The following is a 25,440-nucleotide window of genomic DNA, read 5'->3' as shown; positions in this document are numbered from 1 at the left end:
AAGATAAATGTCAGCTCAAGGTGGAGGTTATGGATACTTGGCCGCTTCCCTTGGAGGGGCTTTGGCAAATGAGGGGAGTAAGGATGGTAACTGGCATGAACCATTGAGCCACTGTCTATTTGGTGCGGCATTGCTTTTGAAACTATTGGTTCCCCCACACTACTGACATATGGATAGAGCACTATAGAGAAGGCCATGTCTGAGAAAGCAAAGGCTCCTCCAAGCAACTAGAGTTGGCCGAGGCCCGCTCCGTGAGACCAGCCGAGCATTGCCTGCCGCTCAGGATGAAACGTCATCGAGGTGGCATGGATGCAAGGTTGACATATCCACCGCCACCTTCCTATCCTCTGCTTCCCTCGCCACCAAGGTATTTGAGCCTAAACACGTCCGGAGACACTCTTAGTACTCTCGAATACTTCAGACGAGGCACAATGATCAAGGAAGGAGAACTGGCATTGCAACCTCAGGGATCCTTGCAGCCACTTGGGCAAGGTCAGGCAAAGAAACCCGGACAAGGCCAGCTCAACATGCAGGCGACATCGATCTCAACACGTCAGAAAGAAAGCTTTGTCACTCAGGGCCAGACCTCTCTGAGCCGGATGCCCGTTTCTTGAGTCCATCAACCTGGTCATTGACGAATAATCGGTCGTCCCGGCCACCCCTGTATTGTATGGTCTGCTTCTGTGGAGGGGGTGGGCGTTGCTTTTGTCTTGCCTTATGATGTAGGTCTCATGCTACCACCCACTGGTGGGCTTAACCATCTCACCGGCCATGCGGGCTAATAACAGTCTGGGTATACCGTCGAGGAGATTGGGAACGTCCGCAGACCTATCCCCTCACATGAACCATCTGGCTTGTCCGAACATAGACGGTCCGTTTGCTTTGTCGCCCAAGTAGCCTTGGGTTACGGCGGGCAATCGAGATGACCAAGTCGAGAACGGTCTTGATGAAGGCCTTCGGGCGTTGGTTAGGGCCCCGGGCAGGACAACGTGGCGGCCGGCTGCTGGCCATGACCTATGTTCCACACTGCATTGCGTTCGATCTGCATCAGAGCCCCAACGAAGGTACATGTACCCAGGCCCAAGCCACGTTGAAGGTATCTCCTGATGAAAGGTCTTGTACTCACTCCCTCTCCCGGCTATGGGCTGGCAACGAGCGTCGGTTACCGATCAAAAAATGCGGGATCGCGGCTCCAATCTGCCCCTTCACCCTTTTCCCCTTGGTGGGTGACGTGTGGCTTGCCGAATCCACCGGACGATGTTCCCCGGCGACACCTCATTCACCAGATGTAGCTCTCGTTACAATCCGCAGCTGACGGCTTATCATTGTTGGCTCTGATAGGGATATTCCGGCGCCATCTCTTCTTCCATCCAAACCCGTGGCTTGAAGTAACTCGATGGCATGTCCATAAGTGTTGTCGGCCACTGAGACGAACTGTCTATCCGGCATGTGGAGTGCATTGTCCGGTCTCCTCGAACAGTAGACACAATCAAAACCAGGCTCTGGTGCTCCGAGAAGGTGAGAAGCAAATCATCGACTTCGATCGAACTCACTCAGGCCTAGCTTGGCACACATGATGGATGAACGGTGAGTGGGTCGAGCGGGGCCGCGAACGCCTTCCTCGACGTTGACACACCTTCTGTAATTGTTCAAGGGTTCTAAGTAGGGAGTCCCTTGTGTAGGACACCGATGCGCTGTCAATTAGAAGACCGCTTCTGGAAAGGCTTGCGTTCGTGTAGGCCAAAAGGCTCGAAAGACTTTGCCGCAAAATGCCACCGTTCCGTTGACACGGGCGTCATTTAACTGGGAACAGCAACTGGAAGACCAGCCGCACCACTCGAGAGTGACCTGGTCACGACTTTTGCCGGCGGGGATGTCGAACTCTATCAGGGGAGAGGGTGGCTATAAGGGGGGGGGAGGCCAGAACTGCGGCCAGTACAATTACGAGGCCGGGTGATCCGCGGTCGGCGCCGAGCTGACTATCGGTGAGGTTGTCCCTCTGATACGGGCACATCGTTAACCGTGGCCTTGAGTGGGAGCTGATGGGCAAACGGGACGGCCCGTTTGCCGTGGGACGGATGTTGAGCACGTCCTTACCATGGAGATTCTGACGGTGGGAAAGCTGGTTATACGAAGCGACGTAGCACTGGGAAACCCACTAGGAGTGCTTCAAATCATCTGCCTATCATGAAGTGCCGGGGTATTACCACTGGGGAACACCCAGGGAACTCGATGTTGACAGGATGAGCCTAAAGAAGCATGCATGATTAAGGCCAATGGATATCCCGGGCTTCCAGAAGATGTCTGCAGGCCACCCGAATTCCTGGGTTTTTGCGAATCATGCGCTGAAGAAACGATGCACCATTATTTGATACGTGATTGGGTGCATTTGGCGAAAGGAGAAGACAAATAAAGGCCAATGACAGGCAGAAGAAGCGCACGTCAGCGCGCTACTCGTGGGTGCCACGAGACGGTAGGGTATGGAAACGTAGACAAGCTGAAAGCGTGCTGCATCCCGTTCCAGGACCATCAATGATTCCGATGTTGGTTCCCGCAAAATCCTTGCTTGCCAGGTCTACTCCGTCGATTGTTGAGCCATGCTCGATTGAGGGATGACAAGAACGAGGTCAATCTGTCAAAAAGTGAAGCACCACACGGGAAGAGACGACGTTAAGACAAAGGAAGTATTACGATGTGACCAGGATACGTTTGACGTTGGCCGCCCAGGACAGACGCGTTTCCGTTGCAGCCGCAACGAAGGCCACCAGAGGGTGTGATTGGCCAAGGCCAAATTCAAACTCGTTGGGCCGGGAATATGGGCCGCACCACCACAACAGGAGTCAAATACTCTTGACAACACGCGATGTGCTCCAATAATAAGAGTTCCAACGGGCGGCAGGGTACACGTATGGAGCTAGGACCAAGAACAACGACGCAGACGGCTGGTGGCAGAATCTGGTGTCCATCTCGTGGGAGAAAGCGCCTTGGCCTTTGATTTTTGCACGATGTCAATGCTAGCACCCATCTGGCTCGTTCATGCCGTGCGACGGGGTGTGATTGATATGGTTCGATGCATTTTGAGCTCCGATTGATGGCAAGGGAGGAGTCGACGAGGCGTGGCGAAGAATACAGCCTCGTCCGTCCAGGAGTTGCATCTTTCATGCCGTTTGATGTATGCCTTGGCCGGTTCGTAAGAAGTCTGTCCTTGCAGATTTGATGGTGGTTTCCTGCGGCATGCAGCAGGTGCTCCAATAATGCCCAGAATATGACCTTCAGGGTCTGCGTTGTCCATTGTCGTTGTAGTTGAGAGCATGGCGGGAACAGGGTGTAGCTGCGGGCGTCCGTTGCGGGAGTGCATGGTTCAAGGGCATAGAACGGAGGGCCTTGACAGCAGTTCGTGGAAATTCCAGCTTGACCAGGACGAAAAGAATGGGAGGGCGACGCAGCCAGGGCCAGGGTTCTTGCTCAGGCTGTAGCAGAGGTCAGTTGATTGAAGCCCAATGCTGGATCTGTGCAAGTACCACGGTGAACAGAGGCGGTAAAGAGGGTTCTTTTTTCGGATCATTCTGAGAAGTGGGATGTGCCATTAACCGGAGCAAGCAGTTGCCGGCCTGGTGAGAGGCCAGGTGTTGTCCATAAACCAGGCTTAGCCGTCATTCAGGGATGGTTCGATAGAACCAAGCATCACCGGCGGCTCCAAGTCTGATGGCATGCCAGATTGGCTTCCGTCATAGACATGAGCAGTCGATGTCTCAAGCAGAGACGTGGTAGTCCGAATTGTCCAATGAACAAAGGCAATGGAAAGGTGCACGGCAAGGCGTTGGACTGAGGTGTGGCTTGAAAACGGGTGTGGAACTGTGGAATTGTGGAATTGGGGATGTCGGACGTTGGAACTTCGCGCCGGTGGAAAGCCCAGACCCGGAGCAGCTTGAAAAGTGGGTCAATCGGAGCAAGCAAGGTGTAGACCCGACTGTAGTAGCGAGTGGTGGTGTTGAACGACCGCCCCATTTCGGCTAGATCTGCTACAGGCGCGCCCGGTGGCGACCGGGACGAGGAAAGAGGTGGCCGGAATCTGCACGAGGCAGAAGAGAAGCCGAAGACGCCTCAGCTTCCTTTTCCCGTCGATCTATGTAGCCCCAGGCCAACGAGTCAACGACCTCACCCCCGATGGGACCACTCTCTCTTTACCCCAAGAGCTCGTGCAGACCTTTTTTCCCCAAGGTTAGCCTCTCTCTCTCTCTCTCTCTCTCGCTGCCTCTAGGACCTGAGTGTGGATGCCTCTCGTCAATTGGGCCCCTTCTCTACCTGAAGATGCTAGAACTGCCAAGTTACCCCGACATTGAGATAGACTGTGAGACAGAAAGATACGGGGTGGCGGCGTTGGTGTCGGAGTCCGTTCCAATCAGCGCCAACTGCCATTTTGAACGTCTTTCTTTGTGAAAACAGGCATTGGACAATGGCGGAGGGGCGCATTTCCGAGTTGTTGTTGTGCTGGGACAGTCGATGGGTGGCTTGGGAAAGTGCGTGCCCTTTCCGGCGCTAGACACAGTGCCAGTTCTTGCCGTTGAATGCGGAGACGCGGAGACTCGGCGAGTTCCAGCTGCATGTACCTTACGTACAGATATAGGTAGCCTTGTGGCATTAGGTTGACGGTTGACCGACGTTGACGCGCACTGTGGGTCGCATGCACGCACCCCCCCTGTTCCTGGTCCTGCCTGGACCGTGTGACGCAGCCTGGAACGATGGAGGCGCAAGCTGCAGATGCACCACTCTTGCTCCCACCGGCACACACCAAGACATGCCAATGGAAGGTGAGCTGTGTCGTCGAGCCCCGTTCCTTCCCCTCCGCGATGTCGCGCTCCTTCCCAGTTCAACAACCGTATTTCCTCAACTCACCAGCCTGTACTCTGTGATTCCCGCCCTCCTGCCGCATCAAAGGTGCCCCTGCCATCGCCATCTTTGTCGTCGGTCTCAACTCTGGCCTCACCTTCGGCCTAGACACCCCCATGCCCTCGGCCCATCGCTTGTGTCTCCATCCACCTACCTTATCCTAGCTATTCTCGGTGCCCCTCATCCGTTCCGGTCCTCCCTCCCTTGCGCCGTTGCTTGCTATTCGAGCCTTACCCGATCATTCTCCCGCTGTTCGCCAGCCTCGCATAGGGTTGTCCGTCTTTGGTCGACTCGTGCTGCTCTCATCATTCCGACGGACCTAGTCTCACGCCGTGGTTCCCCCCCAAGCGTTTACGGTAGGCTGCCGGTCGCCGGCCGGGCCTCTAGCGGCCAGCCTCTTCTCAGCACGCGCGCGCAAACGCAACACGCAAAACACAAAGCGCAAAGACATCTGCCTACGCGAGCTTTTCTGTTTCATTTTGAGGCGCGCGATACCCGACTCGTCTGGTCCTCTCGCTCTCGGCGCATCTGTCTATTCAATACCTACCCTACCTCGCCGTAGGTACGCAACAAATTTGCTCATAGGCCCAGGTCGTCTGAAGAACTCGGTTCCATCCCCCGCTCCTCCCATTGTGGCCTCGCCGATCCCCGCGTCTATCCTTCATTTCCTGCGCAACTTGTTTACGGATTCTTGTGCTTGGTTTGGCGCCCACCCGGCCTCCGGAGCACACTCCGAACCGAAGAATTCCACCTCTTCTCCGAAGTAACAGATATCTTAGGTTTTGACCACGACTGGAACAACCACGCCAGCCGCCAGCTGGAGCAGTCGCTCGCACAGCTCCACATCTGTGTCTCATCTGCGCTTGAACTTTTCGGAGCCCAGATCAAGTTATTGGTGTCATCACCATCTCGTCGCTTGCAGGCGACCGAGTCAGCCATGGACGCAATGCACGACGAGATGGCCCCAGACCATCTCCTCTCTTCGACCCGCCAGCTTGCTATATCACACTCGTCTCCCGCATTGCCTGTACCCGCTGGCGATCATAGCCCGGGTCATACCCTCCGCTCCTCCCAGATCGATTCCACGTATCCGGCGGTCGCTGATGCCCAACCATACCCCCAAGCAGCCGCTGGGGCTCGTGACGGGGATGACTATTACCATCATCACCAACAGTACTTTCTAGCGGCCTCTTCGTCGTCTTGTCTGGCGTTATTTGGGCCTCCGTATCAGCCCACGGGTGCCATCTCCGAACTTCCAAACGAGATCATGTTGCACATTCTCGGCTATCTGGATGTCAATGACCTGTTGTCAACTTCGAGGGTAGGCGTTCCCACAACTGAGTGACTATTTGCTTTCTTGCCTTGACCTACCTACCTACCTCCCAACCTCTTTCCACCCTCACGCCAGATTCCATCCCGCCCGTGCTTGCTGTCCCCTCCGTTGACCGACCCCGTCGTTGCTGAACTATGCTGAACTCTGCTGATGACACAGACCAATCATCACCTGCGTCACCTGTCCCTCTCGCCCATTCTCCATCACTATCGGCTCCGTCACACGCGCGCCATCCTGCCACCGCTGCTCTCCTCCCCTTCTCGCCCTTCTCTGGCGGAGCTCATCGCCCGCTCCATCTTTCTGACTCACACCTCGGTCGTCTCGCGCCGCCTCGCCCGCTCACTGGTCTCCATCCGACTGTCACGACGCCTGGCCTCGCGGCCCTCAGCTGAAGCCCTCGTCGAGCGGGCTGTGCTGCCTCCGGAATGTGTTCCCGGCATGAGCATGGTGCAAGTTGCGCCCGCTCTTGTTGCGAAGCGCCGCGCCATCGAGAAGGAGAAGGTCAAGGACGGCTTGAGGAAGTGGGTAGAGGGCGTGTGGAAGGGTGAGGTACGCCAGCGAGAAGAGGGCATCAAGAAGTGGGAGGAGACCAAGGGTGTGGGGAGGGTATGGCGTCTCCGACGATTCTGGGAACGCATGTCAAGAGGCGATGGCGTCGGCCTCCGGTAGGCGGGTGAGATGCCATGTACGATTCTGAACTGGGCTTGAGCATTGGGGCGCAGCTCTGGGAGCGGCCAAAGGCGTTACCGGGCGGGGATCTATCATTTTTTTTAGGATAACGTCTATCATAATGAGTGAAACGTGCACAAGTGGCTGAAAACTTCATCCCCATCTGTCAGCCTTTGCGAAACGTAGCCGCATTGTATGGCACGTGGAATACAGACAGGATAGCAGCGCATCATAGGTCGTGAAAAGATGTAGATGTATTAGTCGTAGGGTGAGATAATGCTACCAGTAATCATACTCAGCCAAGGTCAAACTTCCCGCAAACCAATCTAGACACCAAGCACCAGCCTCAGACAAATACCGCCACTGAAACCATTCGTCTCAAGCTGACCTGTCTGAACTCGCTTCAAGGGCAATAGCAATTATGCAAAGGATAGCTACGATGGCAGAAGCCCAGAAAGAACAAAGCGAGATATACTAGATTGTACGAATTCGGTTGTCGATTCGCTTTTGAAAGACAGGGCTGAAAAGTCCGTCGTCTGATTGTTCCCTAGCATGAGGAGATTTCTGGAGAAGCGGAGAAGATCCCATGATTAGCAAGAGGGCAACACATGAAGCACCCAACTGCGGAGTTACACTTACTTCTGATGAGGGCTTGGAAGGCACAATAGTGTGGCGATCACACTCGGGGCATATGTGGTGAAGGCCAACGCACTAGGAAGTGGGAGTGTCAGCAAGCATTCTGGAAGGACTTGAAGACTAGAGAGAGCTATTGTTGATACCTGGTTGCAGTAGACATGGCCGCAACCTAGGGGTTGGCAGAAGGAAGCACGGCATTGTCTGCATTGGTGGGCGGGTGTCACGCCAGGGGACGCCGGACCTGATGCCGGAGTCGACATCGGCGTTCTTGGTTCGGCAGCAGGGGCTAGAGCATCGGTGTCATTTGTAGCATCCATTGAGAACTTGGGCTCTCGACTCAGAGATGGGCGATGAATGTAGTTCTTTGGAGTTGCTGGAGAGGCGGACGAGCGTGATAAACCCAAAGATGATTGCGTATGTATTTGCCTGACTGAAGGAAGAACCTTGCGATCAGAATCGATCTGGTTCAGTGGCGGCCGGCGCAGAAAGGAAAATAGTTGGAGATCCGTGTCTGAAAGTGGCTGCTATGGAAGAAGAACGTGGACGGAGCTGTGTTGTTGAGGTTGAGGCCAGATAGCTCCGAGATTGGGACTTCATATGGACACTAGGGGCTGGAACATGCCAACCGCCACGGTGGTGGAAGGAACGAAGCAAAGGTGACTGAAGGACACGACGATACATGGCAACTATCAATGTTGAAGTTCATGTTACTTTCTGCTTCATGGGCAAGGACGCACCTGCCCTGAGAAGGAATGACTGTGTTACCGACTCGCCGCGACGCAAAAAGCAACAGTTCCAGTAGGAGGCCCCGGAGCCGGCTCGTGCCTGCTAAGCACCAAGGAAAGGGTCACAGTCACAGCCGAATGACAGCACCTTCTTAATGTTCTCATGAATATGATTCAACGCCTCCTTCCCAGACCCTCCCAATCTTGCTCGCTCGTCATCAATAGATTTCGAGCCAGATCTCGTTGTTCTCCTCCTGCTTATGGGAAAGTGTTGAAGTCTGGAGATTCGTCAGGTCCCAGCATCGCGGACAAGCACTCACCTTGTATCCCCGGCAACAAATGACCGATGTCTTTGACTTGGCACTGAGATACTTGGGATCGTTTGCAAACTGGATTGTCTCAACGAAGATAAACTGGCCTCAACTCCCTCGTAGTGGGTGAGCACTGGGCTTTAGGATATCGGCCAGCCTCCTGCCTGGGGTTACTGCTTGCGAATCACGTTGACCTATCCTCGTCACAATGCATTGTTCCACCCGGGAGCACTTTCAATATACCTCTCCAAGCCACTTAAATGCTCCAACACGTATTAATTCAAGAAGCAGCGTTTGCCATTCTCTCTCGCCCATTTGCCGATGCTTGTTTCAAGTGGTCATCACTGAATTGAATTTCACAAAGCATACAAAATGGAGCCAAAGTCCAATGAGAACTTTATGGCCCCATGAAGCGACCTATTCAGAGACTTTCGGGTTACTGTCTGCTTTTCCACAGTCCAGAAGCCCCCTGGATCAAATACGGAAGCAAAAACCAAGCTAAGCAGCCGCCAGACCACCGCGGTATACTCCTTTCGATATTTTTCTAGGAAGCAATGGACTCTGTTAGTATCTACTGTCCTGTCCCAAAATTATTCAAAGCACTCTCGGAATTTCTGTGAAAAGTCAGTGCTTCATTAAGTTGCTTTGTGGGCACATTGCCAAGAATGAATTTCAGGGGCTAGCCCATCCCGCTGCTCATTGCAGATCTCGCCGAAATTATGCCCGTCGTTCTGCTTTCCTCTTCCAATTCTTCAATCGCTGCAGATAAGTGAGGCTGCTGGGAACACAGTGATATGAGACGAGTTAGGTGTTTGGCATTACCTCTTCGATCACTCATGCATAGGTATTACTTCGAACAGAGCGGCAGTGTCCTGTATGCCTTTTTTTAATCTCCTCGACTCTTCAACCTAGTATCTAGGTATTCATCTCTGGACATAAGTCAGTGTTGTAGAAAGTCCAAAAAGTAAACCGGTCAAGATGGTGACTAATACCCTAGGTCCTGCACGAATCATGCTCTGTTCGACCATTTGTCCCATTTTCGTTTCTCGGCCAAGGACCGCTTGGTCGAATCTCCTTTGGCTACAATCTTTCATCTGGGACCGTAGACACGGGCGTTCTCTTTCTCTGAAATGCAGGAAGCTGAAACCCCTTGCATCATGGATTCCCTCTTGTGTCTGCGAAGTTGAGGGCGATTCGTCTGGCCTGCGGTCAACCTCAGAAGGCAGCTGCGACATTTGCTCGTATCTTTAATCCATTTCCTATGTCCCGGGCCTTGAACTCGGTCCCACCCTGTACCTCTAGCTCGTAAACTTTATAGTTGTGCGCGATTGTGCTCAGTCACAAAATATCCTCAACTTTGCCCGAGTGTAGTAGTCGCTCTTCATCTTCCGGGCTATTTTACGCTACGTAGGGGTCTCAAACTTTTTATCCGCGGCACGCGTCTCTTCAGCTTTGTATTTTTTGCGGATTGCCCACTACCAGTTTCTTGTGCTACAAACGAAACACGTATGAATTAGTATATGCACAATATCTGTCATGGATCATCCAGGGTGCCGCATGAGTATCACTTTCAAAGGGGTGGTGGAATATAAAATCTCCCCTTCTCATCTAGTAAACAGCCGATGTCTAACCAGCAAGCCAAATAGCCCGCAACCACTGTGGTGGTGTAAGGTAGTGAGGATGGAATTTGCGAACGTGCTTGGTTTTGCACAGCTCCTTTTTTGGTTTGAACCTGAGGCAATCTAGATCAGCTCACATGGCACTTTTGTATCAATCAAGCTCTAGTTACTTACAAAGCAATTTCGAAAAAGACAACGCTATGACACAACTTTATATAACAGCTGTGTCCGCGATTGCTCAAAAATGCTTCGCAGTGGCTGATTGTAGGCCATGGTTTGCTCCACTATCTCATAGAACACTCGCGTCATCTTGCCGTGTGACTGCCCACCACCGTGCCCGTATTCTTCGTCGTCGTCGCCCGGGGTATTTCTGAGCTGTCTGGTGCGATTTTCTCATGGCAGTTGGTTCGCTTCGAGCTCATCCAGGCCCATGGTCTCCGGCAACCGTTGAATGCCTCATTCGGGTACGCTTGACTTGGATGAAGACAGATGTCTCAGGGATACCTCGGCAGCTGTATACACTTTGCCAAAAGAATTCCGTTCTCCCCTATCAAGAGGTAGAAAAATGTCAGGGCCTGGGAATAGGATAGCATCGGGATGACTTTAGTTCTACGGGCGCTCCTGATTGGGATAGTGATTGATTCTACGTTCGTATTGTGTGGTTATACGTCATATTCGGGGTTCTCGAAATGGTCCCGACGGCCAAAAAAGGGGGGGGAGGAGGGGGGGGGGGCCCGTTTTCTGCTCAAATGAACCAAGGCTATCAATTCTCAGGAACAGAAAACTGAGGGAAGCGGCACGTCTTCCGAGATGCCCCAAGCTGTGTGATGCTATGTGACAGATGCCAGACTGCAAAAAACTCCATCACCAAATCCTCTTCGCAACCATTTCATATCGATGAACTCCGTTATAGTCGCCTTCTTGCGGCCTTTCTGGTTTCTGAATTCGTCCCTTGCCGCCTTTCAGCCCCTCCTTTTCGTCGGCGTGAATCCATCTCCGCCGGTCCTCCGTGACCTCGATCTGACCATAACCACCAACTCTCTTCCCCTTGGCATCATAAACTTCGCGCTCCTCTTGCCCAGTTGCCACCATGTGCTCCTTACGCTTCATCTTGGCGTACCTGTTCCGGGAGTATCGCAGCAGAACCATGCCTAGCAGGAGCTTAATGATCAGAAGAACCAGAAAGGCGATGAAGAAGACGACAATCATGGTCACCGCCGCAATCACGTCATCACTAGTCCAGGTCCACCATGCCCTGCTCTGGACACTTGGCTCGCCGTAGGGGTAGCCGTAGACGGCCCGACCTAAGGCATCCCGAAGCAATGTATCGAGACGGTCAAGTGCTGCCACCATGGCGGGCGACGATGGTGTTGCGGACTCGACAGATAGGGATGTCTGAGTGGACTCGGCGATAGGCGCAGCTATACGTGTTGAGAGGAACATGTGATACGTTTGGACAGAAGCCCGGATGAACAAGCAGGACAGCGGGATAACAGCGAGACCAAGCCGTCTCGTCAGCGAAGGCGAAACAAATGCCTGCCAGGATCATTAGTTCTTAACCAACAGCAAGGAGAATATCTGGAATGCTTACGTTAGTGTAGTAGTCCTTGCACAAAATGTCAAGGATACGGCTGTAGAATGTTGGCTTAATATTGTTGAACTTGTTCACATAGGCGTGTTTGATGGTATCGACCAACATCTCACTTCCTATGACAATGAGGAAGGGAGATAACACCTCCCCGGACCAAACCCAAGATGGAAGAATCGTGAAGCTGAACGGAAGAATCGATGGGCTGTGGAGAGGCATTGCACCAGATCCTCCTAGGTCACTGTTTTCAGACCCTGCTCCAGGGACAGAGAGCCCACCGACTTCCACAATGTTTCGCATGCCGATGATGAACAACATAATCCAGAGTTGAAAACGTTCCACAATGTCCGCACAGGTCAGCTGGAACAGGTTGTCTTTTTCGAATCTCTTGAACACTGTGCTCTTGATCTCAACGAATTGGTTGGAAATCATGAGGGTCAGCAGCGCATTTGAGTAGGAATTGACAGCCACGTTGAGCGTGATGACCTGGTAATATAGTGCGACAGAGTGAATGACGTTGTATACCAGGGCAAGTCCGAACATCCCCAGCGGCAAGAGCACCTTGGATCGACCAGAACTATTTCTAGACAACGTTTCAGAGCTGAAAAGGCACTCAAAGATATCTTGCCCAAGCGCTGAGAGAAGGCGGTCCCCGACCTGAATGAGTCAGTGGGAGATCTTTGCAAGAGTGAGGATTTGCCTACCTCAAGGACGTTGTAGATGACATAAAGCTTGATGCCATCTTGGGCTCGAATGAAGTGATACATTCGACTGGCGTCCAATTTCATGAGAAAAAGCGAGCTGAAAAGAATGACGGCACCCTGCAGTAGGTCGGCTTTATGAAAGGAAGACAGATTGGACGGTATCGATTTCGTCCTACGATGCCGATGTACTCTAGCACCCGAAGGGTGCGGATGATGGTGGCTGGAAGGTCCATTCATCTTATGAGTGATATGCCCATTCCCGTTCAACTTGACTTCATGTTCAACGACCCCGTTGCCGTTCGTCTTAGGATCTGAGTCGAGATGAATGGCAGGAACGTTATCAGGAAATCTCATGTCCGTAGCTGGGGTGGATGATCTCCGTCCGGGCGGCCGGCTCTGACTCCTATCGCGGCTGGCAAGGTGATCGGGATCTCCTTTTCGAGCGGGCACAGCACTCCTTGCTCTAGGCCTTCGTGCTCTGGCCCATACTCTGCCCATTCCGTACCAGACGAAGCCAACCATCCACCGTGCCTCCTTGATAGCCATATAACCCCACCATCTGAACAATACCCCAAGAGCAATGGTGAACCTCATGGGTAGAATCGTAAAATTGTAGAGCCAGGCATCGAGACAGGCTAGCGCTCCAAAGTAGAGCGTTCTCTCTAGGAACGTCGGCAGCAGGAGAACATTTTTGAGTCTTTCCCACTTGACGACGTAGGACTCATATGGAATATCATTCGTGTACGAGTGGTGTATGTACAGAGGGCTCGGTCGTTGGGCGGCTAGTTCCAACTGGAGGTGCGTAGGTATAGACATGGGCGGGAGGGGTATCGAGGGGGGAAGGGGCGACGGCGGGAAAGGATCATTTCGTTGTGACTTTGATGGCGGCGGTACTTGAATTTGTGGTAGCGGCGGTTTGTTCTGGGTTGGTGGTTGAGGGTTTATGGCGTTGAAGTGGCTGGTCGCATCAAGGTTGAGAGGTGGTGGCCGAGCAACGGCGTAGAAGGAATTTCGGCGGGGCGACGTGGTTTGCGACTGTGATTGTCGTCGATTGGTCGGAGGAGTTGAGAGCGTTCTGCCCGAGACAGGCCGCCTTGACTCGTTCTGATATCGAGACCTGTTACCGCCATCCGTCACGGGGCCGTTGGGTCGCAGAGAGTCGGGCTGACTGAGTATCGACTGCCGAATCGCCTCGAGCTGGTCCGCGAGGGGGAAGCGCACCGGCTGGTCTTGACTTCCGAGCGCCTGGTCGTCGGGAACGATTGCGACAGGGAGGGCTTCGGGGGCGGTGAGTTGCTGTATCCCTGCGGCAGATAATCTCCTAACATTATCATGGCTTTGATTCTTTTTCATAGATGCGGAGCTCGATCCGGCCCTGGCTCTCGACTTTGGTGCCACGCCGTCCTTTTGCTCGGCCTCCTTCTTTTCAGTGGTCGCAGGCTCGGATGTCGACGAAGAGTTGGATGAGTCGTGCTTCTCAGGATTGCTATGCGTGGACGAGGCATCGGAAGACTGTTCTTCGTCGGAGTGGCCGCCGGGTATGGTAGGGAGGGTCGAGGTAGGGGGTGCGCTCGCAGACACGTTTGGCAACGGAGGGAGAGGTATGTGCGACACTCTAATATCGTTCTTGGCATTCAAGATGCCCTCGTCGTGTGCCCTATTGTCAGGAATGAATATGGGCATAGGCGGGAATGCCTCGGCCGGCTCTGCAGGCAGGGCGGAGGGGTGTGCAGAAATCTCATCATGTTTGTCGTCGTCGGCCCCTCGATCATCGTGGTGTTCGCTCGCCGCCATTCCCAAGCCCTTCACTGTCTGTGTTGGAAGGGAAGTATCGCCGCCATTCGCACACCAAGGCTGCGATTGTAGTGGATCGCAAAGGTCTTGTCGAACAAAATGCGCCAGGATTCGCTGGATAAGTTTGCGATAGGATCTGGCGCAAGGAGTGGTTCAAGCAATGGCCAGCCTTGCAGTCTGCAGTTCTTCAGGCCGCGTGGGGGGGAAATGCTGCCGAGCGGGCGATCTCCAGGAACGGCTGGATTGGTGGCCGGACAGGGAAACCTGGCGGCACAGCGCGGCAGAAGACAATGAGACCGCTGTGGGGACGCTAACTTGGATCTGGACGGGGACGGGAGGCAGCATGGCAGTGACGTACTGGGCTGGGCCGTGGGATGACTGCCGATTTATGGTGAGGACTCGGGGCATTCTTCGAGGTTGGCGAGGGTATGACTAAGCCGGTCTCGGTGAGCGTGGTCCACCGAAGATGTCAGTAATGTTCTCTAGACTCCTCTCAGTCCACATCGCATGTTACTGGGATGCACTTTGTGCCTGGGCAACTATGTATAAGGAGAATTATCATATTAATACAACCCATGTTTATTCTTCGTATCCGTAATATTTGGTTGATTTGGAAACAACGAGAAATGGCTCCTGTAAAAGTCTCTTGCCAGCTCAGAATTCTTTAAAGCCCCTTACCTCGCTGATGTCTTTGTCAACTGCTACAACAGGGACGCGACTTCATGGAATCCATTTTGGGTTCTCTAGGTAGGGGCAAGCTTAAAACTTGATCTGAATGGGGTGCGATGGATTTTTCTACAACAGGCAGCTGACGAGGTACTTGTTCACGTAATTACTAATTTGCTGCTTAACGTGCGAGGTCGCGAGACTGGGTTCAACCCCGGACGCTGAAGTTATCAAGCGTCGGGCCGCACACCGAGTCGGCAAACAACCTGCAGATACGGATAGACAGGGGCGATTTCCCGACAATCGCATGCACCGCCCGCGCCCGCCGGGGCCATTCACCGTGACTCTTCGCTACAAATCAAGTGAGATGTAGTAAGCGGTCGTGAGAGCAGAATTGGCCAAGGGGAAAGGGGAGGGGGGGAAAACTGGGAAAAAGAAAAAAAAGGAAAAAAAAAAAAAAAAAAAAACAGCACAGGCACGCACACCACAGAGTGCAGAGCGCACAGCCACGAGAGAGAGCGAGGGAGGGCAGGCGCGGGGCGGGGGGGAAAAAAAGAGAAAAAAAAAAAAAAAGAAAAAAAAAAAAAAAAAAAAAAAAAGGACCTGAGCATGTCGTTGCATCAGCTTACGTCCGCTACCGCCGCCGCTCAGATTGCCGCTTCGGAACCGTACTGCTTGGTACAATGGAAGGTGGGAAAGAACTAGGCTTTTGTCCAGAAAAAAACCGAGGCACCGCAGCTCGGCGGAGTGGGACAGGCACCGGCGCCCGAAAGAGTTTGTGTTTCCATTAAGGTGCCATTTTGTCTCATCGACAGGGGGGGGGGGGGAGTAGCGTCCAAGTTCCCAGCTGTGCGGCTTGCTCAAGACCGCTGGCCAAACACAGTCCAGTCTATTCGCAATTTTGCCATTTTGATGGATCGGAACGGATCTCGGCCCACTCTGGTGCGAATAGAAAGCCGGCCTTGGCGAGTAGGTAGTTTCCGATGTGGGCAATGGGCAATGGAGACTCGAGAGCATCCCGTTGCGTTGCTTGGTAATTCCTCACGACCACGGCCCAAAACCCCCCCGGCGCTGAGCATCCGTGGGTCCCTCCAAGGTCAATGATGCCCCTCCCAGGTCTGCTCGAGCTTCAGACTCTTAAGCTCGCGGGGGCCTCGCTCTTTATTCTTCCCCTGTGATATCGTCTTTTTCAACCATCAAGTATTATTTACCAGTAATACAACAGTCGAAATGGCTTCCAACCCTCCTGGAAAATGCTGCACCGTCGGTGTAAAGCACGAGTAAGACACGCCCAATACCGTAACAAGCCACCTACCCCGCCACGCTTACCCCCCTTCCCCCTCCCCCTCCCCGCGTCCCCCTCCAACAAAGCTTGATTGAGTGAATCTTCAACGTCAGCCTTATGACCTGTCTGTTGTTAAATGCTAAGCCAATCTCTCGGTTGATCGACACGAGAGTTTCACTGACCACGTTTTCATCAACATAGAGGCACCCCCAAGGGCAAGAAGATTACTGTTGCCGGCAAGTATGAGGGCTACCTTGCCGAGGCTCCCGCCGACAAGGCGCACAAGAACACCGGCCTCCTCTACGTCGCCGACGTCTTTGGCATCTGGAGCAACTCCCAGCTGCTCGCCGACCAGTTCGCCGCCAACGGCTACACCACCTTGATCGTCGACCTCTTCAACAAGGACCAGCTCCCTGTGCCGATACCCGAGGGTTTTGACTTCTTCAAATGGCTCAACGAGGGCAGCGACGGCAAGAACCCCCACAACAAGGAGGCCGTCGACCCCATCATCGTCGATTCCATCAAGTACTTGCAGAACGAGCTGGGTCTCACCAATGTCGGTGCTCTCGGCTACTGCTTCGGCGCCAAGGTAAGCTCCGTCTCTCCAACCTCCACAGCTTGTACACGCGTTGGTTCCTGACCTTGTCCTTTTACAGTATGTTGTCCGCCACTACCAGGATGGTATCAAGGTCGGCTTCTTGGCCCACCCCAGCTTCGTCGACGAGGACGAGCTCGCCGCCATCACCGGCCCCCTCTCCATCGCCGCCGCGGAAACCGATAGCATCTTCCCCTCCGAGAAGCGTCACAAGTCCGAGGAGATTCTGCAAAAAACCGGTCTGCCCTACCAGATCAACCTGTACTCCGGCGTCGAGCACGGCTTTGCTGTCCGGTGCGACTTGAGCAAGAAGATCCAAAAATACGCCAAGGAGCAGGCCTTTTACCAGGCCGTCGCGTGGTTTGACGAGCACCTCTTGTGACTAGAGGATGGACGTGGGGGGGAAGCCAAGTTATGAATAATGAGGGCCGCGGCGGTTCTTGAGACTGCGCTGGGTTCTAGCAATACCAATTGATTATTACGCGACATGGTCCGTGTCGCATTCCAGTGATGAGTGATGTCAGTGAAATAGACGCTCTATACTGCTGGATGCTGTGGCGAAGCACAGGGTGTCAAATCTCCTTGGCCCAATCACTCTTGATAAAGTCGGCACATCGCTCTGCCACCATGTAAGTCGGCGCCACAGTGTGGGCACTCGTCACCTTCGGGAAGACGCTTGCATCCGCGATCCGCAAGTTTTTGAACCCGTGGACCTTCAAATCCTGCCCGACAACACTATCCTCTTCTCCTGTCCCCATACGACATGTTGAAGTTGCGTGGTAGATATTGAGCAAACGCTCCCTGATGTAGGCATCAATCTGCTCGTCCGTCACATCCCGCCACCCACCTTTCATCGTCCTAGCCTTGACCCCGGGTGCGAGGTGCCAAGTAGAGTTGAACGGATAATCCGTCTGTCGAAAGCGCTCCACATACTTCATCGAGAAACGGGCGGCTTTGCGCGCCGCTGCCCAGTCGCGGGGGTCTGTGATGTAGTGATGGAACACTTTCGGATGTGCCAGGGGATCTGACGAGGCGAGCTCGATTCTGCCCCTTGAGAATGGTTGTACAAGCGTCGTCTGAAAGGCGCAGTATCCTTTGCCCTTCTCAAAGTCGTACGAAGCATTGATAAACAGGAGCTCAATGTCGGGCACATTCTCTGGTCGAAGGGCATCTGTGTTGTCGTGCTTGTCATCGGTACCGTTGCCGTAATGTTTTATAGTCATCGTGGGCTCATCAATGGTACTCGTGTGAAACCAGGCACACAATCTCGCTCCAGACGTCGCCAGCATGCCGGTTTTGAAAAGGAGGAAGAGGATAAAGTGCCAAATGCCAATAAGAGGATTGAACATGCGGAGATATGAGTCGATGAGACGGGTGTGGAACGCGATGCTGAAGGTCACGTGGTCTTGGAGGTCGGCGCCAACTCCTGGCATATCACGTACAAGTGGGATGTCGTGCTTGGCAAGCTGTTCCTTTGGTCCTATACCGCTGTGTAAAGTTAGTGAGGATTGATCGTGTTGGAGGTGGCTCGATGAAGTCGTACCTCAACATCAAGAGCTGTGGTGTGAAGTGAGTTCCACAACAGATGATGATCTCTCTCTGAGCCTTCACGAAGCATTTCCTGGCGGGCTCTTGTTGAGGTGATCTAAGATGTAGACACCCGTAGCTTCTGTTCCATCTGTATTCGTCTGAACTTTTGTTGCGACAACACCAGTGCAGATGGTGAGTTTGCCTTCGCGTTCATGAACCGTCGACCTTGGGAGGTAAGCTGCCAACGAGGAATGACGGTAGCCATACTTGTCTATCATGATGTCGGTCGTGAAGAGACCCATGGCCGGGGCGTTTGGGTCATTGCCGTCATCTTGGACGGGGATGTTCATGTCGCCTGCTGCCTTTTGAATGCTGTCAAGGCCATAGGTGAGCAAATACTCGGGTGCTATGGGCATCTCAACATACTATTGGTCTATAGGAAATATCATAGGGTTCTGTCGGACGTGGAGAGGACCTGCCAAGGGCAAGCGGTTGTTAGAGACAGACACACACACACAGAGAGAGAGAGAGAGAGGGAGGGAGGAAGCTCAGTCGGTCTTTGGGGTATGACGATACCTTCATGGCCGCGATGGGGGGCGTTGGGATGGCAAGCGGCGTTTTCTATCTTCTTAAAGTATGGCTCGCACTTGTCCCAGCTCCATTCATCATTTCCAAGCGCAGCCCACTGATTGTAATTACCAGGCGCGCCTCGTGTGAGCATCAAACCGTTGACTCTGGTGGCACCGCCGAGTGCCTGAGTGTTGAATGTCCGGGTTTTGCATCCAGTCCACCGCTGGTCAGGCTCAGACCAGAATGTCTCGATCTGAGGACCCTTGCCGTCATTCGCATTTCCAACAATGGGGATGCGGTCAATCCAGTGATCCCTGACCACGCCTTTACAGATGACGAGGACGCTGGTGCTCGGGTCCTCAGTGAGTCGAGAGGCCAGGGCACATGCGGCGGTTCCGCCTGCGTGAGGTTAGCCATCGCGAACCTCTTCTGTTACCAAAGATGCCTACCGCCCACGATGACATAGTCAAATGTCTTGCCATCGACATCGACTGCTTTATGCTCAGGATAAGGACGAGAGAATGGCCAGACCATAATTGCCGGACGAAGTGAAGCGCGATGTGATGATTCGAAGCACTCTCTGGGTTGTCCTCAAAGGAAAGTTGACTTGCTGAAACTACCTGACACGAGTAGAATGGGACGCAGAATGAGGGGTTCTCAGGTTGATAGAAGTAAGCACCAGGTTGTACGGGAAGGATTTTCACTCGACTTACTGCAGTCTTACACAAAGGGCTCATGGCAATGTACAGAAATGCCAGTGAGCGCGATCCCTCCAATCGCTGGCTGATCCTTCACCGGCTACTGATTTTGATTTTGGCTTCCATACCTGATGGCTCCCATACCTTATGAACCCGAGACCCCGTAAACTCTCATAGCTGTAGAATGCACGAAAATCTAGAGAGAACAGAGAGGCAGTACTAACGTCAGTTTCTTTCACACCTATAATAAGCTCTCTGACCTACACACATCCTTAGCGGGGAGTTCCCACTGCTACACGGATATCACGACCCTATAACTCGGCCATCATCTCTTTAAGGTAGGCATCAGCTCACTGCCTCGGCAAGACTGTCACGACACATCATGCGAGCTGAATCTGCACTCTGTAGTACATTCGTATCCGCCAACGTATAGCAGAGAGAATCGCATTCAATGACCAGGGCTGGTCGGCCGACTGGTGGGAGATGGACAGCGTTGAAACACGGCTGCCTGTCATCTGCGATTGGAGACACTCCACTACCGTTAACACTAACAATAAGGTCGGGATACCTAGCGGGGGACCGGACGGGGTAGCAGTCTGAAATAAGGTACCTACCTACCTTAAGGTAACCACTGGCTGGGGAGGGGGAAAAACAAGCACTGAAAATAGCCCATTGAACTTTGCGCAGACCTGTGGTTCGAACGACGGCCCGCTCCTACACTAGTTCTGGCAAAGGCGCCATGGAAGCGACATGGAAGCTGAGCAGCTTAGCCACGCTCTTCGCCTCTTTTTCAACGTCCGCACTGCACTGCCCCCAAAATGGACGACCTTCAACGTCAGTTCACCGATTCTTTCCCCTCCCGCACCGTCGTCCCTCTTCCACGTCAACATACATCGCATCGCCTTGCCTTACATCTGCATCGCCATCAGCAACGGTGGAGCCACCACGAAATCATGCTGCCTGTTGCACAGCAAAGTACGGAGGGCAATCTATTGTAGAAACCACGAGCTAGCGACTGACAGGGCTATTGGGCAAGACAAGGGGGCCATGCTGACACAGGGGAGGGGGTTGGTTGGCCATGGGGCCGGCAAGCAGGTAACAAACGGTAACAAACGATTCCAGGTTTGGACATGGCTGGCGAGACGAGCTGAAGCTGCCACTGGACTCTGAACACTCGCTTGTTGACCATGGAGTAGGGTAGGTATCCGTAGACCGTACTCCGTACAGAGTAGACGGGACCTAGACACTGCCCTGGTCGCACATCCCATCGCATCCCACGGTTCCAACCAGCACCCTCTTTCCTGTTTCCCGGTCGCGGCTGTGCCGCCATCGCGCGCTAGCTCAACGTGCAGCCTCGTCTGTCTCGTCAAGATTTCTTTTCGACTTCGATCCGACAAACGTCGCGGCTTCCTTCTCCCGCGTCTGTTCTCCAGTGCTGAACCCGCTCCTCTATCAGCAACTTGGGCTGCCTCACGCCACCCATGGCTTCGTTCATTTTGACCAAATCTGCTCCCTTCGCCGAGATAGACCTGTCTTGAGTACTTCGATCCCACCCACTACCGAAAGCACCAACCTCCAGCTGCGCTCAGCTGTGTTGCTCCGAATCCCAAACCCGCGAGGCTCGGCAAACGACGGCAAATAGAGAACTAGACGCGCAGGTGAACCCATTGGACCCAGATCATGGCCATGGAGGGCATGAGCGAAGCACAATTCAACCAAACTCTGCAGCAAATCAACGACAACATCAACGATGATGACAAGGAACTGTTTGTTGCCATTGTCGCTCTCGTCATCTCCATCGTCGCCTTACTTGCCTCCCTCCTACAAGTCGCCCAACAATACTTCGCCTCCGCCGCTGGCTATTCAAGCTGTGGCAGCAAGGTGATAGGCAAATGGTCCGAATCCAAGCAGCGTAAGATCAAGTTCACCGAGTTCCGATTCGAGGTTCTCTTCGAAGCTCCCGTCATTTTCCTGTGCCCTCCCACCAACAAGAAGGGCCCCGTCAAGGACCAGCCCATCATATTCATCGACGGTTCGGAAAAGAGCTTGCTAGACAGCAGGTCAGAACTCCGAGACCAAACGGACGTTTCCGATAAGGAGCTCGCCAAGCAGTCAGTCCACACGGCCGACAATGAGCGGGCTTCGTGGGTGGCGCTGCTCTCCGCCTTGCAAAAAATGGAACATGATTCTAGGGAATGGCAGAAGGAACAATACAAGGGCACAGTCTACCAGGAGCCACCAAAAGCACCTGCTCAGCTCGAGAGTCCAGAAGACGTCAATAATGTCCTCAAAGCAGTCAGCGACAAGTATACTCTGACGGTCGCCGTTCAGAAGAAGCGCAGGAGCTGGGACACAATGCCGACCAACGTCAAGAAGCCTTACGCCACAACGGCGTGGTGCCATATGGTAGAAATGCTGGCTATGCTTGGCGTTTACTGGGTCGAGTTCAACAGGACCAATGATAGATACCGAGCAGAAGGCAATGGCTACACTGTCACGGGGGAGAAAGTCAGTGATCTTGGCATCATGTTCACATTTCAAGTTCATGGACGCAATCGATTCGAGAACAACCGCGTCATACCCGTGGACGAGACCAAGGAGCTCTGTTTTGGCTTCCTCCCAACCATTTACCGGGCAACGTCAGACAATCGACGTCTAAAGTTTCCCAACGATGAGCCCCGCGACTTGTCGACCTTGAACTTTGCCAGTAACCATGAAATCGCCGAAACGCTAGTTTTGATCGGCTGCAACACCAACACTGTCAACTACTTTTCCACAACGTCGACGGCCAGGGTTGGTCATTTGTTTCCCGGTAAGCTGGAGTCGCACTGCTTCAACTACTCTCCAGTGTTAACATTCTTTGGTAGTCGCTTTCGAGATAGTGGGCATGTTGGGACGTACGCTTCACATCGAAAAAAGTGCGTTCCATTTACTGCCTAACCCGACCCACTATCGATGGGACACGAAGAATTTCTCCTTGACCAGACTGCTGGATGCGTACACTATGCAAATGAACAAGCTGAACTCGGATCAGCCGAGTCCTAGCCTCGTGGGCCGAGCTATTAGAAGGAATATCCGCAAGATCAATGGGCTGATTAAGAAGCATACTGCCATTGGCAATTGGCCAAGCCTGCCCCTCATGGACGCTCTGCACGAGGCTCTCGACGACACAGATGAGATCCTGACGGCAAGGGCCAAGATATCTCGACCGACAAGAAAGTCCTCGGTTTTCGAGGGGAACGCTGAAGGGGCAAATGAGAGCGCACGACGTGAAATGGTACAAGATGTGTTACGCAGTCATATCCAGGAGGTCCTCGGGGGCTTTAACGAGAAGTCGGAAAAGCCGGCGCAGACACCTCCTGGCAGCACCTCAACTATCGAAAACAGAGTAAGAAGTCAGCTTCGATTCGAAGATATCGACGCCGCACCACCGGAACTCAAGCAGGAGAAGCTAATGGAGGTTTACTTCCGCTTGGTGCGGAGAAAGGTAGTCGAAGTGTCTCGAGAATCATCAGACAGGCGCGAACAACCCGCTGTGGGTTTCGGCGGTCTCAGGAAACGAAACCAGACCAACTTCAGTACCCGAACTGTCGAAACGATAGATGATGAAGAACCAATCATACTATATGAGTTGGGCGAGGAGCACGTCACCCACGAGGATATTTGGTGCACGCTTGTTTTCCGCATGATTTGTTGGCTCATGCTACACGATTTCCACAAGAAAGATGTCCAAGTATCGAAGAGCGAGCTTTTGGGTAGCCGATTACCAGTGTACATCTCATAGGTATTGGATGATACTTGAATGATACAATGACGGCGACTATCAATATTTATTTCATGCATTTACAGGCATTTTTGGGGGACAAAATTGCATAGCAAGGATGGACCTGGGCGATTTATGAGTTTGCAAGCAAGCGGCATGACGTGCCCAAGAGGCCCGGGCTTTTAGCTTACGAATGATGAAAATGACGATTTGATCCAAACAATTATTCCAATAATTGGAAAGTCTGCAATGCTAACTGAGATGCCCAGGATCTTTACACTCTCGCTGGATGGAAGCAAGTGCTGGCAGCAGCCACGCTTATACTTGTCAGTGTCTCGCTGCCTGCCATGCGACTAATCCCATGTCCATGGCCAAGATGATGACCTGGAGGGTTGGTCTGGACGGAGCCAGCCAACAGGCCGGGGGTTTCCTGAAGAGTCAAACCGAGGTTTGCGAACAAAGATGGAGCCAGGTTGGAGGGATGCGGAGCCCGTTGCTGGCTCGTCACCGAGGCTCCGACCTTTTGCAGCAACTCCGAAACTCTCTGCCGCCAAGCGGCCCAAAAGGTTCCCAAGCTGCAAAGTGGTTGCAGTTTTCACATTCCTGGGATCTCTGGGCGTGCTCCGGGAGCCGGGGGCCACAAGAGAGCGCTAGGCCGGATCGGGGCGGACGGCGGCAAACAGGGGAGAGACAGGAAGATGAGGGATTCGGGGAAGCAAAAGGGCATGGATTCGGCGAGAGGCCTACATGAGGGAGCTCGAAAATGCAGCACAGCATCCCGAGGCATTGAAGAGACGATCGCTGGTCTTGCTGACGGATCGTAAAGTATTCCATGACTCCCCAGCGTCTCTTGGCTCAAGTTGTCAGCCGAGGGAGGTGTGTGATGAGTGTTACGATGCGCATCAGGGCCAAGAACTAACACGAGTGCTGACGATACAGCAGAACGCCTTGACATTGAAAAGGGGTTCTTGATGTCACGAAGCGGAACCTGCAGCCCGCCAGAACAACCTGATCGACATGTTCCATTATTTGGATAGAAAGCAGTGTCACTCGAAAACTCACTCGAGAGCTATGCGCGGGGAAAAGCATTTCAGTTTGGCGGTGCATATTCAAGACGAATGTAGAGGGATGAGGTTAGTAGTTTGATGTAGACCGCAACTCACCATGGCTGTTATTAGTCTCTGCGCCTACGGATATTCCCATCCCTATGGCTGTTGGTCTTTAGACGCCGGTTAGTGTGATGTCGTCCAATGCCTCGCAGCGCAGGAGACGCACCCATGCGGCGGCTCTCAATTTTTGCAATCCAATGAGCCTTATATGCCAGTGTGGTTGCAGTTTAGACATGGATAGGCTTTTCATCCATGATTGTCAGACATGGCTCTCAGGCAATGGCTGTTGGCTCGTAAGTGGCTTGCCGCTGGCGTCTCTCTTCTCTCCCGTTCCATAGGTGTGTGTGCGCTACCTACTTTGCGATGGAATGCCTTGAGCGTTGGCCCGTTCATTGATAAGGGAATGTATGTATAGATAGTGGGAGAATTGCTGGAGGCACCTTAGGGGTGGAAGGGTTCAATAGGTGTGTTTATCGAAACCGAATCGCAGCGTCGAGGGCGGCATGAGACGAGACACTGCTTCACGGGTGACTAGGTAGTAACGCGTTCGCGGGGTTCTGTACATGCCCAAGATCTATCCGTACTGAACACTGCATTAATGCGAAGGTATAGACGCGATCAGCCTCCCCCAGCCTGGGCGTGAGATCAGCGGGGGGTGGACAGGCGAAGCAATTTAGATGGCCAGCCCTGCGCCGCGGTTGTTGCGTGCCAAAGTCGACGCGAGAATTGGACGAGCGTGAATGTCAAATGTCACTGGGGGACCTGGACCGGTGACCGTGACTGGCAAGTTGCAACTGCGAGAATGTGACTGGGGGGAATGAGGAGAGTAGGCCCGCAAGGATTGGAAGCGAAAGGGGGACTGGGGCCAGCGGACCAAGGGGCTGGGTTTGACATGGATGGTCTCGAGTTCAGCCGGCGGCGGCCATGACAAGGGGAACAATTCATGGTGACGACT

General features: G+C 53.3%; 8 protein-coding genes across 8 annotated transcripts; 4 read left to right on the top strand and 4 right to left on the bottom strand.

The window, feature by feature from the left end:
• Window positions 1–922: 922 nt before the first annotated feature.
• On the top strand, window positions 923–1,315 carry CORC01_12472 (uncharacterized protein; the record flags this gene model as incomplete). The annotated part of the gene is made up of 2 exons (XM_022624092.1): window positions 923–1,064; window positions 1,140–1,315. The coding sequence occupies 2 exons, from the start codon at window positions 923–925 to the stop codon at window positions 1,313–1,315; spliced, it is 318 nt and encodes a 105-aa protein (XP_022469406.1).
• Window positions 1,316–3,034: 1,719 nt separating this feature from the next.
• CORC01_12471 (uncharacterized protein) lies at window positions 3,035–3,358 on the bottom strand (the record flags this gene model as incomplete). Its single annotated transcript, XM_022624091.1, has 1 exon — window positions 3,035–3,358. The coding sequence occupies one exon, from the start codon at window positions 3,356–3,358 to the stop codon at window positions 3,035–3,037; it is 324 nt and encodes a 107-aa protein (XP_022469405.1).
• A 2,469-nt stretch (window positions 3,359–5,827) lies between these two features.
• Window positions 5,828–6,892, top strand: CORC01_12470 (F-box domain-containing protein; the record flags this gene model as incomplete). The annotated part of the gene is made up of 2 exons (XM_022624090.1): window positions 5,828–6,211; window positions 6,383–6,892. 2 exons carry the CDS (start codon window positions 5,828–5,830, stop codon window positions 6,890–6,892), a joined length of 894 nt encoding a protein of 297 aa, XP_022469404.1.
• A 153-nt stretch (window positions 6,893–7,045) lies between these two features.
• CORC01_12469 (uncharacterized protein) lies at window positions 7,046–7,845 on the bottom strand (the record flags this gene model as incomplete). Its single annotated transcript, XM_022624089.1, has 3 exons — window positions 7,046–7,171; window positions 7,532–7,603; window positions 7,672–7,845. The coding sequence occupies 3 exons, from the start codon at window positions 7,843–7,845 to the stop codon at window positions 7,046–7,048; spliced, it is 372 nt and encodes a 123-aa protein (XP_022469403.1).
• Window positions 7,846–11,047: 3,202 nt separating this feature from the next.
• CORC01_12468 (eukaryotic membrane protein family) lies at window positions 11,048–14,269 on the bottom strand (the record flags this gene model as incomplete). Its single annotated transcript, XM_022624088.1, has 4 exons — window positions 11,048–11,719; window positions 11,775–12,428; window positions 12,476–12,592; window positions 12,665–14,269. The coding sequence occupies 4 exons, from the start codon at window positions 14,267–14,269 to the stop codon at window positions 11,048–11,050; spliced, it is 3,048 nt and encodes a 1,015-aa protein (XP_022469402.1).
• A 1,896-nt stretch (window positions 14,270–16,165) lies between these two features.
• Window positions 16,166–17,197, top strand: CORC01_12467 (dienelactone hydrolase; the record flags this gene model as incomplete). Its single annotated transcript, XM_022624087.1, has 3 exons — window positions 16,166–16,215; window positions 16,422–16,809; window positions 16,877–17,197. The coding sequence occupies 3 exons, from the start codon at window positions 16,166–16,168 to the stop codon at window positions 17,195–17,197; spliced, it is 759 nt and encodes a 252-aa protein (XP_022469401.1).
• A 190-nt stretch (window positions 17,198–17,387) lies between these two features.
• Window positions 17,388–19,449, bottom strand: CORC01_12466 (choline dehydrogenase; the record flags this gene model as incomplete). Its single annotated transcript, XM_022624086.1, has 4 exons — window positions 17,388–18,303; window positions 18,427–18,751; window positions 18,922–19,314; window positions 19,365–19,449. 4 exons carry the CDS (start codon window positions 19,447–19,449, stop codon window positions 17,388–17,390), a joined length of 1,719 nt encoding a protein of 572 aa, XP_022469400.1.
• A 1,844-nt stretch (window positions 19,450–21,293) lies between these two features.
• Window positions 21,294–23,397, top strand: CORC01_12465 (modin; the record flags this gene model as incomplete). The annotated part of the gene is made up of 2 exons (XM_022624085.1): window positions 21,294–22,425; window positions 22,481–23,397. The coding sequence occupies 2 exons, from the start codon at window positions 21,294–21,296 to the stop codon at window positions 23,395–23,397; spliced, it is 2,049 nt and encodes a 682-aa protein (XP_022469399.1).
• Between the last annotated feature and the right edge of the window lie 2,043 nt (window positions 23,398–25,440).

Source organism: Colletotrichum orchidophilum, assembly GCF_001831195.1.
Source record: "Colletotrichum orchidophilum strain IMI 309357 chromosome Unknown Scaffold_154.1, whole genome shotgun sequence".
Taxonomy (NCBI): domain Eukaryota; kingdom Fungi; phylum Ascomycota; class Sordariomycetes; order Glomerellales; family Glomerellaceae; genus Colletotrichum; species Colletotrichum orchidophilum.
Note: the sequence above shows the minus strand (reverse complement) of the source record. Positions and strands in the feature narration are given on the sequence as shown.